The sequence below is a fragment of the Grus americana genome, chromosome 20, assembly GCF_028858705.1.
Source record: "Grus americana isolate bGruAme1 chromosome 20, bGruAme1.mat, whole genome shotgun sequence".
Classification (NCBI taxonomy): domain Eukaryota; kingdom Metazoa; phylum Chordata; class Aves; order Gruiformes; family Gruidae; genus Grus; species Grus americana.
The window spans coordinates 12794376-12808983 of record NC_072871.1 but is presented as its reverse complement, the minus strand read 5'-3'; the positions used below and the strand labels follow the sequence as shown (position 1 = coordinate 12808983).

At 44.0% G+C, this 14608-nt stretch overlaps 1 protein-coding gene across 3 annotated transcripts in view; it reads left to right on the top strand.

The window, feature by feature from the left end:
* The first annotated feature begins 704 nt into the window (after window positions 1-704).
* The window catches only part of NUP214 (nucleoporin 214), a 44610-nt gene continuing 30706 nt past the window's right edge, over window positions 705-14608 (top strand). For 2 of the 3 annotated variants that reach the window (XM_054848298.1, XM_054848297.1), the window contains exons 1-15: window positions 705-815; window positions 2389-2584; window positions 3413-3564; window positions 3824-4028; window positions 4510-4580; window positions 4922-4985; window positions 5696-5799; window positions 6390-6496; window positions 7128-7194; window positions 7780-7903; window positions 9732-9893; window positions 10984-11440; window positions 12830-13005; window positions 13687-13778; window positions 14381-14470. In XM_054848298.1, coding sequence (XP_054704273.1) covers window positions 774-815; window positions 2389-2584; window positions 3413-3564; window positions 3824-4028; window positions 4510-4580; window positions 4922-4985; window positions 5696-5799; window positions 6390-6496; window positions 7128-7194; window positions 7780-7903; window positions 9732-9893; window positions 10984-11440; window positions 12830-13005; window positions 13687-13778; window positions 14381-14470 — 2109 coding nt within the window. In that variant the 5' untranslated portion in view covers window positions 705-773. The remainder of the gene's footprint in view (window positions 816-2388; window positions 2585-3412; window positions 3565-3823; window positions 4029-4509; window positions 4581-4921; window positions 4986-5695; window positions 5800-6389; window positions 6497-7127; window positions 7195-7779; window positions 7904-9731; window positions 9894-10983; window positions 11441-12829; window positions 13006-13686; window positions 13779-14380; window positions 14471-14608) is intronic. The other variant, XM_054848299.1, reaches the window with a different exon arrangement.

The window sequence follows — 14608 nt, the reverse complement described above, 5'->3', positions numbered from 1 at the left end:
GGCAGGAGGCAACAAGGGAAGAAACCCAGATCCTGCTGGTTTTGTGGGGCACTGGAGCACAGTAAGGCTGTCCCTGCTCACACAGCTTCCTTGTTTCCAGCTCATCCACAGGCAAGCGGAGGTGTGCAGGGACTGACCCTGAGCATCGGACCGTGTGCTCCCGCTGCAGCCCATGCTAAGGGAGCAGGGTTTGCTTAGAGCTGCCGCAATGCTGGACCTGTGCTGTGGAAAAAAGCATCGAACCCCCTCACCAACGGCTGACGGATAGGTAGGAGCAGCTGCCTGCCAGCCTCCACCATTGCCCAGCTGGGAAAGGCGGCTCGCCGGCAGCCAGACCCCATCCCTCTTGGCAGCCACGGCCCCGCCTCAGCAGGGTCTGTCCCCTCAGCGCCCCCGGGGGCAGCCCCACCGGGCTGGATGGCCTCAGGGCGGAGAAGGGCCGGTGGGTGTGGCCTGCAGCACCCACCGCGACCGGGTCAGACCCCACCTCAGCACAGAAGGAAAAAAGCGTTTATCAAGCACAGCTGCTCGCTAATCCCTGCCGTGCGGGCAGGCTCTCCGCCGTGAGGGGCCGCGGTTTACCCTCCCACCCTGCCGCAGCTTCGACGAGGCGGGGCCCGCTGGAGGACTCGGGCCCGCTGCGGACCATCGAGAGCTGGGGCTAGAGAGGCCTCGCCGGAAGCGGAAGTGAGCGTACTGGCGGGGGAGCGGGGGTTTCCTGGCTGTGCGCAGGGTGGCGGGGAGCGCGGGCCTCGGGGCTGCCGGCTGCCGTCATGGGGGACGATATGGACGTGATCCCGGAGCGGGAGATGAAGGTGAGGGGCGGGGTAAGAGCAGGCGGACTGCGAGGGGGCAGCTCGCAGTGGTGGGGGGTTGGCTCGGACGTTGGGGGAATTGACAGGCGGTTTGGCTCGGGCCGAGGACGTTGGCTTGGGCACAGAGCGGGGCTGGCAGGCCGTGCTGAGGGGCCGACTCGGGCCGTGAGGGGAATGGGGCTTGGGAAAGGCTTGGCCTGGGCTGTGAGGGGTGATAGGCAATAGGAGAGAATTGGCTTGGGCCGTCGGGCTTACAGGCCGGTGGGGGGGGCGGTGGTGTTGGCTGGGGTCATGGCGGGTCCCTTCTGAGGCATCCTTGCAGGGTTTGTGAAGCACTTGAGGCCCTTTAGCAGAGCCTGGTACGGGCCTGTGGAGTGGAAGAGAGAGGGACTGGTGTGGCCTGTGATGGAGGGGGGTCTTGGTAGCGCCTGGGAGAGGAGAGACAGAACGTGAGAGTTGGAGGAACCTTGTTTTGGGAGAGGAGTGACGTGCTTCTGAGTCCTCCTGTCAGTATGCCTTGTGCTTGGAATCTGCTTTTGGGAACAGCAGCACGGCTGTCTGCTGTGGGACAGTGTAAACTGGAGTCTTGCAGTGTGGTGCCAGCCTAGCCCATTGCCGTGTCTCCGGAGTGTTACTGCGAGGCTGTATAAGCAGGGACATGGGGGGGTGGATTCCTGAATCCTGTCTGGATCTTTGTGCAGCTGCTTTCTGCTCAGGCACCTAAAAAGCAAGCTGTTGGGCTGTTTGTTTTGCAGAAGGTTCTGAGTTCCTGCACCCTCCTCAGGTTGCAGAAATTTACTTAGTTCTCTGGCAATAATTTGGAAATAAAACTCAGATGCTTGATTTAAGTTTCTGGGTTTGGATCCAGTGCTCTGTTCAACAATTGGTACCTTGGGAAAGGACTCATTCCTAAGGGGAACCTCAAGTTTTACATGGTAATAGTGCAACTGCTGTTTCTGAATTCAGTTTGTGGTTTTGGAGTTTTTATCTCACTCTGCTTTTCTCTTCCTCCTTTTACAAAAGGACAATGTAAATTATGAGAGAAACAAGTGCAAAAAATAAGTCTGATTATACAGATTAATTACTGGGGGTGGATGGAAGGAATAACCATATGTTCTGTGTGTCACAAATTACAGTAGCAAACAAAGATGCATCTAAGCAGATGTGTGCTTTGTAGCTTTGTGGCCACAAGTTTTATTCAATTGTGTGGTATCTCTGCTTTGTCCTTTTCTCTTTCTTTTTTTCTTCTGTATCTCTTGGCTAGTTTTGGTATGTTTCCGAGAAGGTTAGATGTCTCGGACAGGTTTGACTCCTACAGATTTTATGAGCATAGGCACTGGGTAGAAGAGAGATTCAGCCAATGGAAAAAGTGTGGTGTGATCTCAGTCTTTCTTAGATGAGACAGAAAATGTGATGGGATGGCCAGTGACAGTGTGGGTGTGGACTCTGCCTTGGCAGGTGTTTTGCAGCTCTTGTGGAGAGGCTTTTCAACTTAACTGTCTTAGAGAAACTGAAGTAAACCATTCCTCTTCACCAACATATGTACAGCTACTTTCCAACTCTCTTACAACAGGATTTTCAGTTCAGAGCACTGAAGAAAGTCCGCATCTTTGATGCTCCGGATGATCTTCCCAAAGAGCGCTCCAGTCTCCTTGCAGTGTCTAACAAATATGGACTGGTCTTTGCTGGTGGAGGAACCAGCCTGCAGATCTTTCACACTAGAAATCTTCTCATGCAAAACCAGCTGGGAGACGATCCCAATAAAATTGGTAAGGCACACTTGCATCTCATCTTTGCAGAAACAGCTTTATATGGGCTGTTATAATACAGACCTCTTTGCTTCTGATACAGTCCTTGTCATGCTCTTTTGTGCATTTGAAATTACCACGTTTTCTTGTGTGAGAAGGCGGGAACAGTATTTGCCGAACCTCTAGCTGAAATGAAGTACAATTGTTGGGAACGCGTCACCAGGATGGTCTGTGCTGGCTCCTGTTCCAGTGTCATTCAGTTTGGTCACCTGTGTTCAGTGCCGTACAGTGAGCGTAACAGAGAATGTGCCCCTTTCCTTGCAGCCACATGCTGTTGTGGTAGCCAGTCCTTGAGCTGTCAACCTGTGTGTGCATCAGGGATGTGTGAGAATGGAGGGGCAGAGTTCTCACACAGAGTTAGCCGCTCTGACTAAATGACTATCCTTCAAGGGAGAAAGCAATTGCTGTTTCACCACCCGAGTGCAAAATACACCTAAGTGCAAAATGGTTTTCGTTTTCCCGTTGTCCTTAGAAACTGTACCATCTGAGGTATTCATGTGCGTAAGTAAGTAAAACCAAAAATCTGTCTAAGTATCTTTCCTCCAGGTTACTGAGGAAGGAAAGTAGATTTTTCTTTTCTTAGGAATTTGGCAACTCTTGGGACTGTATTAGTAGAGATGAAGGGGTTTGCTGTCACTCAGTTTTTCTACATGTTAGCTTTGACAGCTGCTGTTGATAGGACTGGTGATTTTTTGCATAAACTTGTTCTAATGGTATTGTTTTACAAGAACAGCTCTTGCTATTTGAATTTATCCTTCATACTATCTTCCTTTCCTTTTGTGTTTTAAGTGGAGAATGTTCAGAGTACCTTAGTTCCCATGAAGTTTCCTGTGCAGCACCTGGCTCTAAGCTGTGATAATCTCACACTCTCCGTCTGTATGATGTCCAGTGAGATCGGTTCCTTCATTGGCTTTTTTGATGTCCGCACATTCTTAAATCAGGTAAAGCATATACAAAGTGGTTTTTTTAACTTATTTTTTTTTTAAGTTACAGCAGGAGGAGAGGCATACCTTGGGTGGGATTTTCTGTGTCTTTATGGGAGGTGCCTTGTAAAGGATTTGCTAGGTAAATTCAAAATCTTCTTCTTATTTTTGAGCCATTAATTTATAGGAAGGCCAAAACCACTTTGGATTATGACTTTGGGAGAACTTGGTTTTGTGCTCAGCTTCCACTGTCTCACATATTTGTCTTTCCTAAAAGGCAAAACAGCAGAAACGTGCATTTGCATATCACAAACTGGCCAAGGACTCAGGAAGCACAGCAATGGTCAATGACCTGAAGTGGAACCCCGCTAGTCCCGCCATGGTGGCCATCTGCCTGTCCGATGGCAGCATCTCTGTCCTGCAGGTCACCGACTCTGTGAAAGTGTATGCCACGCTGCCGCCTTCTGTATCTGTTACATCTGGTGAGTGGCAGCCTCAGATAGCATACAGAATGTCTGATGCTGAAGAATAGAAGCAGATTGATAGGTTTGAAAAGTTAGGCCATTTGTCTGGGGAGGAGATTTCTTAAAAAAATTTCTTCACAAAAAGCAAGGATTTAAACTCCCTAAGACTCAGAAAATGTGTTGCAATGTAACTGCTCTTTCCCAGTTAATTAGAGGAGCTGCATCTTGTGAATTAGTCACGTGTGCCCACCTGTGGTTTTTGCTGTCTCAGGCTTGACTGTCATTTCCAAGGAAGCATGCAAATAAGAGTCATCCTCTTGGTTTTTGATCTGTGCAGTCTTGCTTTCTCTGTGACTGGGTGACTACCTGTTTGTTTAATTCAGAGTCATGATTCTTTTTCAGGGGAAGAAAGTTGTTGTTTTAATTTATTGGTCCTGCTTTTGTGAGGCCTTGGAACTCTCCAGTTCCTTAGTGCTAATGAAATTCTCTTTTTGCTTAGTGTGTTGGAGCCCAAAGGGAAAACAACTGGCTGTAGGGAGGCAAAATGGCACCGTGGTGCAATATCTGCCTGTAAGTATTGTTGCTAGCAAGGCCTTATGTCTGATCACTAGTCTGTAATATGCTTTATTTTTTTTGCATTGCAAACTACAGAATTTGGTCAAGCAGCACATGGTATGAGACGTGTGAAGCTGCCCAAGCCCTTCAGTAATATTAAAGTGCCTTAGACCAATGCTGGGTTTAGTTTAAGGTTTGCACCTGCCACCAAAAAGTTGTGATTTCAGAGTGGCACATGATGGTTGTTAAAGAGTGGATGAGTTGCTCTAAATCAGTTCTCTGGGATTTCTGCAAAAATTGCAATTAGCTTCATTTATTGGCTTTTTCTTTGTATTGAAAAGTAGTTTTATTTGCAGAATCTGCAGGAGAAGAAAGTAATACCTTGTCCTCCCTTTTATGACTCCGACAATCCTGTTAAAGGTACATCTTTTTATTTCTTTTTAGCATGTTTTCTCTTTAAAAATATTTTTACTCATTCTTCCTTGTGTTGTTTTTAGTTACAGCAGTTGTATACTGCACTGGTTATGTAATTACAGTGTGATATTTTTTTAAAAAATAGGAGACAAACTATTATATGCTTTATCTCTGGGTTGCATAGAAAAATTGCCAGTCCGCCAGAGTCCATGACTACATCTAGAATGTTTTAAATATGCATTTTAAAAGCTATTTTTTGCTCACTGATGTGATAGACAGTACTGTCACAAGTAATCTCCCTTTCTGGATATAAATGCTATTCTCATATTTTGTGTGAGTTTCATCTCGTCATTTTGACTCTTCAATAACATGTCAAAGCAGTCAGTTTAGAAAAGCAGAAACACTTCATTTGGGTATGCCAAAACATCATCTGTGTTTGGAAACACCACCTTTGTCTTGCCTGTGATATCGTCAAGCAAATCAAATTCATTCTTATGGTTTGTGTTTGAAATTTCTGGGATCAAATGGTTTTTCCCCCTAATAAGATTGATGTTCTGCAGACAGATCATTGAAATTCTTTATCTTGGTAGTTCAGAAGTTAGTGTTTCCTTGTTTGTTTGTTTTTCACTTTTGTGTGCTGTGCACAGTTAAAATCAAGATAGAAGGAAGTATTCCAAAGTGTTTCTGGCTGAGGTATTTGTTTCCTTCTCTTTCAGTCTTGGATGTACTGTGGATTGGCACATATGTCTTTACTATTGTATATGCGGCGGCTGATGGGACACTGGAAACACCTCCAGAAGTGGTAATAGCCATATTGCCTGTAAGTGCCAGCAAGTCATGTCAACAGAAATGTTTGTTGCTTGTTTTTGACTTATTACAATGGAAAGTTGCTTTTATTAGTCACATTGGCATCGTGTAGAATTTGAGTTTGGTACTACTGTAAATCGTGGTTTCGGGGCTGGGGGGGGGATTGAGTGGAGGGAGTAGTGTCCACTTGCCAACTGATCAGTAATGTGTTTACTGCCAATATCAAATTATGACATGAAGACTTTTAGCCTCTGAAGTAAACACTTGGGAATAAAACCTTACCTGATGTAGAGTCCCGATATATTTTCTTCGTTTAGGTTAGGAGATTTTTAGGCCTGATGATATGCTCTTATTTAGTATCAGGTTATTGCTGGGGGGGACGTTGTGAGATCTAAACTCCCTAGTAACCTCTTTCTTGTCCCTTTATCTTTTGGAGGAGGGTTTTGGTTTGTTTGCTTTGTTCTTTGTCTTTCAAGTGGTCTCATGATGCCTGTTCTCTCTTGAAATATGTGGCAATTATTGGCGTACCCTCATACAGCCATATTTATGGGAGGTTACTTGATTTCTGCATTGGAAGGTAAATTATCAATGTTGGCCTTACAGAAAAAGGAAGAGAAGCGACCAGAGAAGTTTGTGAATTTCATGGAGCCTTGCTATGGGAGCTGCGCAGAGAGGCAGCATCATTACTTCCTTAACTATGTTGAGGAATGGTGAGTGGCAGGAATCATGGCAAAGTGTTTCCTTTGTTATACGTGTCTGAGTAGTCAGTGCTTCTCAGCATATTGTGTTCCTCCCTTTTGTAAACTGTATAATTTCTGAATATGAGAGGAATTAAATTGTTATTTTGAAAATGCTTTGTGTAAGTACTGCTAATATTTCCTGCATGCTTTATCTCCATGCCAACGTACTCATTTGTCTGGTGAGAAAACATATTATTGTTTAAAATCTGTCATAACTTATAATCTCAAGGGAAATCATTATAGGTTGGGTAAAGTGTGACCTTTTGTCTTGCTTAATTGTGTATCTGTGTGAAGAAGGTGCTCCTAACTTTTCAACTACCTGACTTGGACCGTCATTATTTATGATGATACAGTTGCTGTCAAATCATTAATTGGCAAAGTGTTTCAGTCCCTGGTGACTAGCTTTAAAGGGGGGGGGGAAGTTCTACAGTGATGTAGCAAATCATGTTTCCCTCATTTTGGGGGGGAAAAAAATCAGTAACGTATTGTTATAACTGTATTCCTACTTAGGAATTTGTAGAGATGATAATGAATTGTGGAGCTGGGGACCTTGCTGTGGGTTGCCATGTTGGTTTTAACCTATTTGTGTCCATGCTTACAGGGATCTAGTTCTGGCAGCTTCAGCAGCTTCCACAGAAGTCAGCATTCTTGCCAGGCAAGGGGATCAGGTAATAATTCTGTTCCTGTTGCATTTGTGCATATGTACCTCCTCTTTCTTGAAAATCTAAGCGAGTATAACCTATGTAGGACCCAGAATACAATGAGATGGTGTATTTTTAAAAAACACCCCAAAACCAAATAAAAACCCCTTTCTTTTTACATCTGAGTTGTACAGAATCTTAAGATAAACAGAATTCTTAGATGAACAAGAGATCCAAGTGATGCAAAAGAGAAAGGATAAGCAGAAACACAGTATGTTGTGAGCCAAGTACCAGAAGTCTATTTTTCATGATTTACCTGGCAATCTCTAAATTTGGCCAGGCTCACTATAATGAAGTGATTCATGTGAGGTCATCAGTTGAAGTTAGACATTAAAACTGTCTGACCTTAACTTTGACATGCGATGATGTATGAGAAGTCCCACACAAATCTATGAAGGTCCCTGAGACTTCTGGCATTTGTTAATCTGACAAATTTAAGTAGATGTTCTCTAGCTTTTTTGCGGTCTTGCTACAGTCCAACTGTAGTAGGCTAGAGTTCTGAAGAAGGCTGATCACAGGAAAGCAGTAGTTAAAATAATAATCTTTTCACAGAACTGGGAATCGTGGGTTTTGGAGGACTCCAGCAGAGCAGAACTTCCTGTGACAGATAAGAGCGATGACACTCTGCCTGTTGGCGTTGCTGTAGACTACACCAGTAACATGCCTATCCCAATCAGTAAGTCTTGTTAGTCTTTCCTGTGGAATAGTCCAAGAATAGCAATAGATGAGATATTTTTGAGGGGTAGCCCGGTTCTCAGGGTTCCAGGAGATCGTTCTGGAAGAGAAACTGGCACACATCCTGCCTTTTTATACCAAGCCCACAGCACACGTGGGCTTACTTCTGTGTAGGGATTCAAATGGCAAAGTGTTACTGTTCTTCCCCAAAGCTTTCAGCAGTCTGGGATACTACGCTAACAGACATGGCAAACAAAGCACCTGAGTTATGTCTGTGTTTCACAGAGCTGGGATAATAGTGAGTTTAAAGGAGTGATATTCTAACACTGGGGATTTCAGACTGCCTGTGAGGTTGTCTTTATTCTTGTAGCTTATGTCATTTTGCAGAACTGTTTTGTGGTGAAGTACATTTGCAGTGATCTAAAGGAAAAGTGGGTTAGTTTCAAAGCCAGAAAAAGCAAAGACCATTGAGGTGAATGCGTAGGTTTTAATTCTGCATTAAAGCACAGGGCCTGTACTGACTGAACCCTGCTGTGCTCTACGTATAGCCAGTTGCATTGTTGCTGTACCTTCTGTGCTGCCTGAAGGATCTTCAAAGCACCTTGTCAGAGGCTGAAGATACATTTGAGCTATTGTGCTCTATCTTAGTGAATTCTGAAGACTCTCCTTTGAAACCCAGAGACAGATTGAAATAGAGGTGCCTTCAGGCAGAGTGGAAGGTACTGCAGTCAAGAGTTCCTGAAGAGCACAGGAGGGTGCCGATTAACTGAGAACTTTACCTGAGTGAAAACCTGCAGAAGGGAATTGAGGTCAAACTTTATACTTGAATGCAAAATTGAATTTGAAGCATTTTCTCTGTTAATCTGTACAGTTACTGGATTAAGGAATCTGTCAGGACAGCTTTTTTAAGTCCAGGTTGTGCTGCCTTAGAGTTTTTAGAAAGGTTTTTGGTTAGCTTTTTGCTAACACGTTCTCTGTGTTCTCACAAGCTTGCAAAGAAACTTCATCTGTCCTGGAGCTTGTTCCCATGTGGAAACTGCCCTTCCCTAGCACGCTTTTCCTGAAGAACTAATAGGTAGAGAAACGTGGCCATCTGCTGCACTGCCTGACAAACAAAGCACCGTGATTATAGCAGATTTTTCCTCCACCCTAGATTTGTTGGGGTTTTATGTTTAATTAAACACAGTTAAACCATTATAGATTTTTTTTTTCTTTTTAGAATTATAGGGAGTGCTTTTGGGCCTTTGTGCTGAGAATATTTGAACTGAAGCAGACTCTAGGCTCAAAGCTGCAGCTGTGCAAAATGCAATTATTTTATATCAGAGATTCAGATCATCAGAATGTTTCATGTTGGCTTTCTTTAAAGTTAAAGCTTCCTATCTAGCAATTCTCTTTTGTACTCAATGTATGTGAATGTTAATGATGTGACAGGACCCAGTGGTATGTGGGGATTGTGGAAAGGTATAGAGGATTGAAGGAGGGAGCAGAGTATAGGTGAAAAAAGGACTCCTTCAAAATATGAAAAAGCTTGGCACAGGAGTTTGTGGTTGAAAGTTGGCCTTTGTCATTCAGGAGATGACATTTGATTGTCAAAATAACCCTTCATCTATGAATTTATGAAACATGAAGTCAGGAGTAGGAAGGAATAAAGAAGGAAAAAAAGAGAATTGGGCATTGACAGAGAAACAAAGGAACAAAGATGTGAGTGAAAGCAAGAAGGGAGAAATGTAAGAACTATTGTCCTAAGCAAGTCACATGAAGGTGCCAATGCCAGTAGGAACTGAACAGGAAACTTTGGCTGCAGGACTTATGTGTGTGGTCTCTGGCAGGTGATGAGAAGACCCTTGCTCCAGCTCCAGTTCTGATCCTGCTCTCTACAGATGGTGTGCTCTGCCCATTTTACATGATCAATCAAAACCCAGGGGTCAGATCGCTCATTGTCACCCCAGAGCCTTTGCTATTAGTAGGGGAGAGAGTTCCAAAATCAGCAGGTAAGTGTGCCGGTGGGTTAGGGAAACACTTGCATTTGTGGATCTTTGTCAGCTTCATCTGAAGCTTGGTAGTCAGACATGTATATGGTCACAGAAAATATATTTTTTTCTTTATAATGGTAATACGAAACAGTTCTTGGGTGTTTTGTGCTCCCAGGACTGTTCTCTGTCTTGTGCAAGTCAGTGAAATTATCTAGTCCCATTCATTATACGGTATCTCAAGCACTTTACAGACTGTGCGCTTAGACTGTACTGTGCAATCAACCTTTGGGGAACAAGGCCAAAGAAATTCTAGGAGCCCTTTGCCCAGCTTTGGGGTGCATGACTGGAACTGCAGCAGTGACTGCAGACTCTGCCTGGGGACAAGGATCAAGCACTGTGCAGACCCAGAGCATGATCTGCGTGCTTCGGAGAGATGACGGTTTTCCTCCATGTATTTTGCCACAAGAGGCCATGATAAGAACTAAGATGTTTGCAGCAAAAGTTTGTTGAAACAATAGCTTTATGCGGCACTGTGAAAATCGCATTAGCAGGTGAAGTGTAGTAGTTTTACCTGAGTTATGCATGTTTTGGCATATGCAGTGTGAAGTAGGCAGTTTCCTATGCTGGGGTAGGCAGGTAAGCTGATTGTTTTCCTTGTCTGCATGCATGCAGTAATAACTGCAAACCCACCGTTTTCTTCCCTAAGCCCAAATTTGCTTCTCCTTCCCCAAGCAGAATACTTCTGTTTGGCAGCCTGCCTCTTTGCAGCACTGGCTGACTTGCGTGCTGACAGCCTGTTTTATTTGAGATGGCAGGAACCTCATCAGAGTCAATGGAGAAAGGTGAAGCCTTTTCACAGGAAATTCCAGGCAATATTAATCTAGACAGACTGTAGTACTGATTGTGGCTTGGACTTTGTGCAGTTTCTGTATCACTTACTGGGTTTGAGGACTGGAAGCCCGGCTCTGTTTTCTCGCTGTACTGTCTGTCTAGCGAGCGAGATAGTGCTTAACTGTCCTCGTCAAATAGCATTTGGCCTTGCAATACCTTCTGCCGTTAGTCAGGGCAGCCAAATGAGTCTCTTCCTTCCCCATTTATCTTTCTGCAGGAAGTACTGCCACAACTCCAACCACTCCTCCAACTTCTTTAAAGCCTGACATGGTACCAGGTGTTGCTCCTGCTGCGCCTGCCTCAAGTCAGCCTCCTGCAGGAGGGGGAGTAGCTGCTTTTTCCTTTATGCCTTCAACTGTGAAGATGCCTGGCACCACGGGCAGTGATCCTCCGCCTTATCCCTTTGCCACTGATGCCTCCAAGCAAGCCCTGGCTCCCAGTCTGACTGGATCAGCAACATTCTCTTTCTCCTCTGCTTCTCCTAAGGCGTCCGTGACTCCTGCTCCTTCTGCAGGCACCACTACAGCTACTGCTACCTCCTTCTCGTTTGGATCCATGAACTTTAAACCAGCTGCAGACAGCTCACCGGGGCCACCATTCTCCACGACACCTGTTGCACAGAAGTTATCTTTTTCCCCTTTAGCCTCTTCAGTCAAAGTGAACCTCAATGAGAAGTAAATAGATACAGTAGTTAATGCAGTGGCTGGGATACTTGTTAAATTGCTCCAGGCATGGACAATGTGTGGTAGTTCTGAAGATGGTTTCTGGCTTTTTGCCCTGACAGCTCTTCCTCATGTTTCCAAGAAAGCACTGAGGAAGCCTCTCTTTCTCCAGGATATAGCCGTGTTGATTGTGAAAACCCTCAATGCTTCCCATGCTAGAGGTTATGTTCATGGGCAAAATATTAGTCGAGGGATGATGCCAAAAATTAGCATGACAGTTTGCCAAATTGCCAGAGACTTAGTTTTTTCATCTTTGCTTCATAGGCATCAAATGGTAATTCCATGCCTTGGTTTGATGCAAATCATGGTTAAAGACTCTTGGGGAACCCTGGGATTTGAAATCCTTTATGTCTGGGACTGGTTTGGTGTGGTGGTGATAGCACAAGTTTCTCTGCTTGTTGAAGGTTCCTTACCTCTAACCTAAAGAATAACTCGCAGAGCTGCGAGGAAGCTGTATCCATAGCTGATGGATTTCTTTTCCACTCCTGTGTTCAGTGGAGAAGGTGCCACTTTGGTTTTGTTCTTAAATGGGTGCTTGGCCACCGAACACAGCATCTGAAATCTTCAAAGCTTGTTCATGCCAACTGAAAGAAAATTAATATTGATTAGAAACTATGCAAAATGGATTTGAGTGAGTGTACTCAGATTTCATATACCCACTCTTCCCTCTACCTCCTGAGACTTGCTGTCTGTTTTTAGAAAGAATGGTTTAAAACACAGAGCTATGGTAATTGGAGCTGTTTCTGTGGAGAGCAATTTTCATGTAAATGCATCATAAGAAATTTCTGATGGTTCAAATAATTATTTTTTTAATTAGAAAAAATCTTTACTGCACCAGGACCTGATGATAGCTCTTAGGGCTTTTTAAATTTTATATTTTGTGTATGAAGCAAATGATACGCTTGCAAATATTTAAATTGGCTGCCTTGAGGAGCTGAGTTTGCAGATGAATAGAAATTCATATTTTCTTGCAGAGTTTCTGTTTGAGCCTTGCTGCAAGGCTGACACTGAAGGGCAGCTCAGATTTGCTATAGTTGGCGCTTTAGTGCTAATCGATGAGGTGCATTTTGAAGCAGGGTAGTACTTTTTGCTGATATTTGGCTTTTGCTCACTGGGTGGATCTATGGTAGCAGTCTTTGTGGTTCCATGGATTCAGAAATGATCCTGAATGGCTCCTTCACACTGTCTCCAGAAGCTACACTTGTAATGTTGCATCTGGAGCTTGAGGAGTTGTTGGTCCCAGAGGATGCTAATTCATTAGAACTTTTGTGCTTCATTTTGTATGGAGAGAAGCAGTCAGGACTGCATCAGAGCTGGAGGATGTTCTGCTTTCTCTTGCAGGTTCTCTGCTGTAGGCACCTCTTCTCCCACTAGCAGCAGTGGTCAATGCACTTCCACGATGTTTTCATTCTCTACCACTTCAAAAACTGCTTCTGGAGGTCCTCTGAGCCAGTCCACGCCCCTTGCAGCCTCTCCTACCATGTCACTGAAGGCTTCGACCCCTGTGCCCAGCACAGGTAGGAGTCTGATGCATATCATTGGGAATAATACTTTACAATGTTCTAAAAGTTTTGAGACATAATGAGCTTCACTTGGCTTCTTTCTTGTTTTTCCTGCTGCTTTTACTGATGCAGTGGACCTCCTGATTTGCACACTGTAATGAAGTAATGGACTTTGTACTGAAACTGAGAAGTTTTTCTATTTATGCCCTTTGTTCCCAGAGAGCCGTATGTGAAATGAGTACATTGGGCTTCTTAAGTTCATCCAGAAGTTCTGGCATTTTCAGTGTTCTGTAGTACGGCTCTGATTAAGAATGTTTCTGGGCAGTCACACAAATCAGTGCCTTATCTTTCATCTGGAGTGGCTAGAGTTCAAAGTGGTCACAAGCAAGTTTAAATTAGATAGCATTCATTTGTTAGCAGAATGATATTCTATCTCTCAAATGATTGTGTGACTGGGGCTTTTGAGGTCCTTCAGGAGCGGTACAGCCAGATTTTGGAGAGTGACAGTTGTTGTCATTAGCGGAGAAATTGGATGGGAGTGAAACAGGACCTAAGGAAAGTGTGTTCTCGCACCAGGGCCCATACCACTATCCCTTTTGGATTTGACAGCAGTGATTATGATTGTGTCTGATCACAGCCTGTTTTCTCAACCTTTGTATAAGTTCATAAATCACTGTTCCTCTTTTTAAATTGCAGTGGCACGTCCTGCTCAAAATATACCTTCAGCTTCTTTACTACAGAAGACAGCCAAAATCACCCCTTCTGCAGCAAAGCCGAGCTCTACTCAGGTAATGGGAACTTGAGTGGATTCTTCAGAGGGTGAATGTTTTTACCTGGCCCATGAGTTGCTTAGAATTCATTGGTCTGAAATGGCTATTCTTAGGTGAAAGAATTAGCTAGCTTTTGACTTTAAAATAGTAGCAAATCTGTGGGACTATAAAACTATGTTCTGTGCATGTTGTGAGAGCTGTGTTTATACGTTGTCATGATCAGAGTTGTACAAACTAATTCTTCCGGTTGTTATGGAAACAAGGGTTCACAGCTTTCCTAGCCAATGAGCAGTCAAGAGATGCCTTGACTATGTATTGAGAGAGACACCAAGTTTGTCGGATATTAAAATCAAAGCAGTAATACAGAGCAGCACATAAAAATTTCCTTTGCTTTCATGAAGCTTTAGCCACGTATCTCCAGGTAGCCTGCAGTCCTATTTCAAACATGCACATACCAGTCTTAGTTTACTGTTCAGCTAGTATTTATGCTTATGACGACTGTCTCCCTAGTGACTGGTATCTGAATGGAGTTTCTAACAGCAGGTCTTTTTTGATATTCTAAGCTCCCTGTTGCTAAGGATATATTCCTAATACTGGTTTTGGTTTTGTTTTGTTTTCAGGGCAAATCAGCACTCCCCAGCACAGCTTTAGAGAAACAGGCCCACCAGTGGAAGGATTCAGACCCTGTCATAGCAGGAATCAGAGAGGAGGTGAGATTTTCCAGCAGTTTTCTTCATTTTAGAAGCTGTAAGACCACTCTATAGGTACACAGACACTTACTTTCAGTTCATCTGTGTTCTGATGGTGTCTGTCAGTAGTTTAGGAATCAAAATGGAAGCTTTTCCCAA